This window comes from Charadrius vociferus, unplaced genomic scaffold (genome assembly GCF_000708025.1).
Source record: "Charadrius vociferus isolate BGI_N301 unplaced genomic scaffold, ASM70802v2 scaffold56, whole genome shotgun sequence".
Classification (NCBI taxonomy): domain Eukaryota; kingdom Metazoa; phylum Chordata; class Aves; order Charadriiformes; family Charadriidae; genus Charadrius; species Charadrius vociferus.
The window spans coordinates 1,668,175-1,671,431 of NW_009649057.1; the positions used below are offsets into that span (position 1 = coordinate 1,668,175).

The window sequence follows — 3,257 nt, forward strand, 5'->3', positions numbered from 1 at the left end:
TCCCTCCCGTTCTGCCGCAGTCGGCCGGCGAGGGCTGCTCCCGGGGAAGGATGGGCGCTGGGGAACCCCTACGGCGCTGCTGCCATGGGGAGACCTTACGGCTTGTGTTTCCGAAGATACTCTGAGGTCTCCGGTGTGGTAGGATTTCAGCAGATGACTTACATATTCACCAATTAACCTTTATTCAGTCACTGGGTGTTGTGTGGTTCGATGCAGGCACCCACCGAGGTCCTTCCCATTGGATCGGGGCATGAGCATGGAATATTAATGTTAAAAAGAAGTAATAGCGCTGATGGGGAGCATTAGTGTTGGGTCTTCTTGACATGATTTGAGCTTTAAGTCAAGTTTTCTTGGGATGGGGACATGGTGTCTCCCCTCTCCGTGAAGTGCCCTGAATACTGGCCTTTCTCGGGGAATAACAAATACCAGCAGTTGCGTAAAGCCCCTGATGCTTTATGCACTATTTCTGCAAATAATCCTTGTTTATAATTCACCCTTGGCAGAAAAAGACTTTAAATTATTAAGGCAGTAAATATTTTGCAATAAAGGAACGGAGATATAGCTCTTGGCAGAAACAAATTGCCGGGGAGAGGTTGTTCTCTTCGGTGCGTTTGGTACTTTAAAATATTACGAGAAATAACGTGTAGGGGGATTGGGAATTCAGCGCTTGATTGAAAGATTTGCTTCTCTCTTAAAAAAGCAGCTGCTTGGTGCATGCTTTCCCTGACCCCGGTGAATAAGGAGTGTCCCCAAGGCACATGTGTGGGTCCCCAGAGCTGTCCCCACTCACCGCGGGGCTGAGGGTGGCCCGTTGTGGTTGAGGTGGTGGCCAGGAGGTCTCCGTCCTGTCCCAGCTTCACCACTCTGGTGTTAAAAGCTGTTTCCATGTGCTCAGCGCTCCCCTGAGGACAGATTTTGGGGGAGTTTGGGCTGCGGCAGTCAGGACCTCTGTCACCATCCCAAAGCTCCTCCGCTCCCGGGATTCGGTACTGATTCTCCAGGAGCAGAAGATGCTGGTGCTGGTTCATCACGTAGGTGTGATGTGTGTGTCCTGTGTCATAACAACCAGCCCGTCGGTAAATCAGGGGTGTTCCAGTGGTGTGAAAGGGAGTATCTTATAATTAGTGATTTTGCCACCTGTTGATGATTTATCCTCATATTACAACAGCTGGCACTTGTCACCTCCTGCAGTCACGTAACCATACAACCATGAGAGTGTGTGTGTATACACATACAGACATTATACAGCTACATATCATAGAATGGTTTAGGTTGGAAAGGGACCTTGAAGATCATCTCATTCCACCCCCCCTGCCCTGGGCAGGGACCCCTCCCACCAGCCCAGGTTGCTCCAAGCCCCGTCCAACCTGGCCTTGAACACCTCCAGGGATGGGGCAGCCACAGCTTCTCGGGGCAACCTGCCCCAGGGGCTCACCACCCGCACAGGAAAGAATTTCTTCCTAATATCTAATCTAAATCTCCCCTCTTCCAGTTTGAAGCCATTACCCCTCATCCTATCACTACTTGCCCTTGTACAAAGTCCTTCCCCAGCTCTCCTGGAGCCCCTTTAGGTACTGGAAGGCCTAAATCTTCTGGCTCTCTGTCATGGCTTGGGCTCTTTTGAAGAGAGATTTGAAACACGAACCACAGGGCTTTGAACCCCAGGGTGTTCCCAACATACTTTTTTCATCACCTCAACACTTTCAAGCAAACATCATCCTTACGATGATGGTGTATCCCCCCCGGATGGGCGGCGAAGGGCAGGCAGCCATGCCGCGGGGGACCCTGGCCCTGCTCGGGTTCTTGCTGGGCGCCGTGTCCCCGGCAGAAAGGTTTCACCTTCTCTTTACCTTTGCAGGAGACCTGTGCAACTGCAGCGCCGTGGGGAGCCTCAGCACGGCCGAATGCGACGGCGTGACGGGGCAGTGCCACTGCCTGGAAGGTTACGCGGGGCTGCGGTGCGAGCGCTGTGCCCGGGGCTTCTACGCGGAGCAGAGCAGCCGGCGGTGCCGTCCCTGCGGCTGCAGCCCCCCCGGCTCCGGCAGCCCCCAGTGCGATGAGTAAGTAAAGCGGCGTTCAGCTGAGCGTGCGCAGCATGGGGATTTGGGGGTTATTTTGGGATTCGGGATGCAGAGCGGGCAAGAATGGATCTCGTCATCTGGTGCTAGTGTTTGGAAAAAAAAAAAAAAAAAAAGGAAAGGAAAAGCAGGAAGGAAGCTGGTCTTATAAAAATTCATGAAGCATATTCTTCCTCTCTTTCAAGATCTGGATTATAAAAATATCCATAGCTGTGGCAAAAGCCCCGTCAGCCCACAAGGGAGTTAACTCGGATTTCTGAGTTGTAAGGAAGCAGAACCTCTCCTCTCACGCCTTGTGCATCCCTCGGTCCCTATCGGACAGGACTGCCTTCCCGCTTGGGCTGGGAGGGGAGCGGAGGAGCTTTGGAGAGGTTTGCTTTCCAAAGGGATGTTGGTTACACCAGAGGCAAGCGAAGCTTTGTGCCCTGCCCGTGCCGAGCGTCGGGAAGGCAGCGAGAGCAGCGTCAGCCCCTGCCTCGCCGGGCGCTTCGCCCTGCCGCCTCCTCTCCTGTGCTGCGTCGGGACAGCGGCCGTGGTTGGTGCTCTGAGCCTTTGTATAATGAACGTGTTCCTCTTCGCTTCACCTTACCCACCCTCACATTTCAAAAGCCAGCACGCAATTATTTTTTTTTTTTTCCAACACCCAGCGATCTGTCAGGCATCAGAGATGTGTTGCTGAATCGAGGGCGTCACTTTATTCCTGCAGAGAACGCTCTGAGCATCACCCTGACCCTTTGGGTCTGCTGCTCCTGCTCGCAGGGCAGCGAGCGGCAAGGTCTCTCCTTGCAGGACACCCTCCAACAAACCACCCTGCAGCGACTTCCCGCCTTCCCGGGCTCCCTTCTCCTGCTGCTGCCAGAAAGTCGGCAGCAACGGCGTTCCCGGAGCCCCCGACCCTTCGCCGGGACGCTGGGAGGGAAGCGATCCCTGCGGGTGCCGGGCGCTGGCACCAGCCTTGTTGTCTTTTAGGGTTTGGTCCAGGCTCGGCGTGCGTGGAACACCTGCGCTTCCCTGCCCAGGCTGGGGCTGAGTCAGAACCGAAATGCTCTGCAGGGACATGCTGTTTGTAATTATTTTATACGGGTTTTTTTTTTTTTTTTTTCTTTTCCCTGGGTTTGTGGGTTAGACCCCTGCGGAAAGGCTGCATCCTGTGCTCCCTGCAAGGGCCTCTGCTGCACT

At 54.2% G+C, this 3,257-nt stretch overlaps 1 protein-coding gene across 1 annotated transcript in view; it reads left to right on the forward strand.

The window, feature by feature from the left end:
• The first annotated feature begins 1,728 nt into the window (after positions 1-1,728).
• The window catches only part of MEGF9 (multiple EGF-like-domains 9), a 23,662-nt gene continuing 22,133 nt past the window's right edge, over positions 1,729-3,257 (forward strand). Inside the window, exon 1 of the mRNA XM_009888089.1 lies at positions 1,729-2,060. Within this exon, the coding sequence (XP_009886391.1) occupies positions 1,729-2,060 (332 nt within the window). The remainder of the gene's footprint in view (positions 2,061-3,257) is intronic.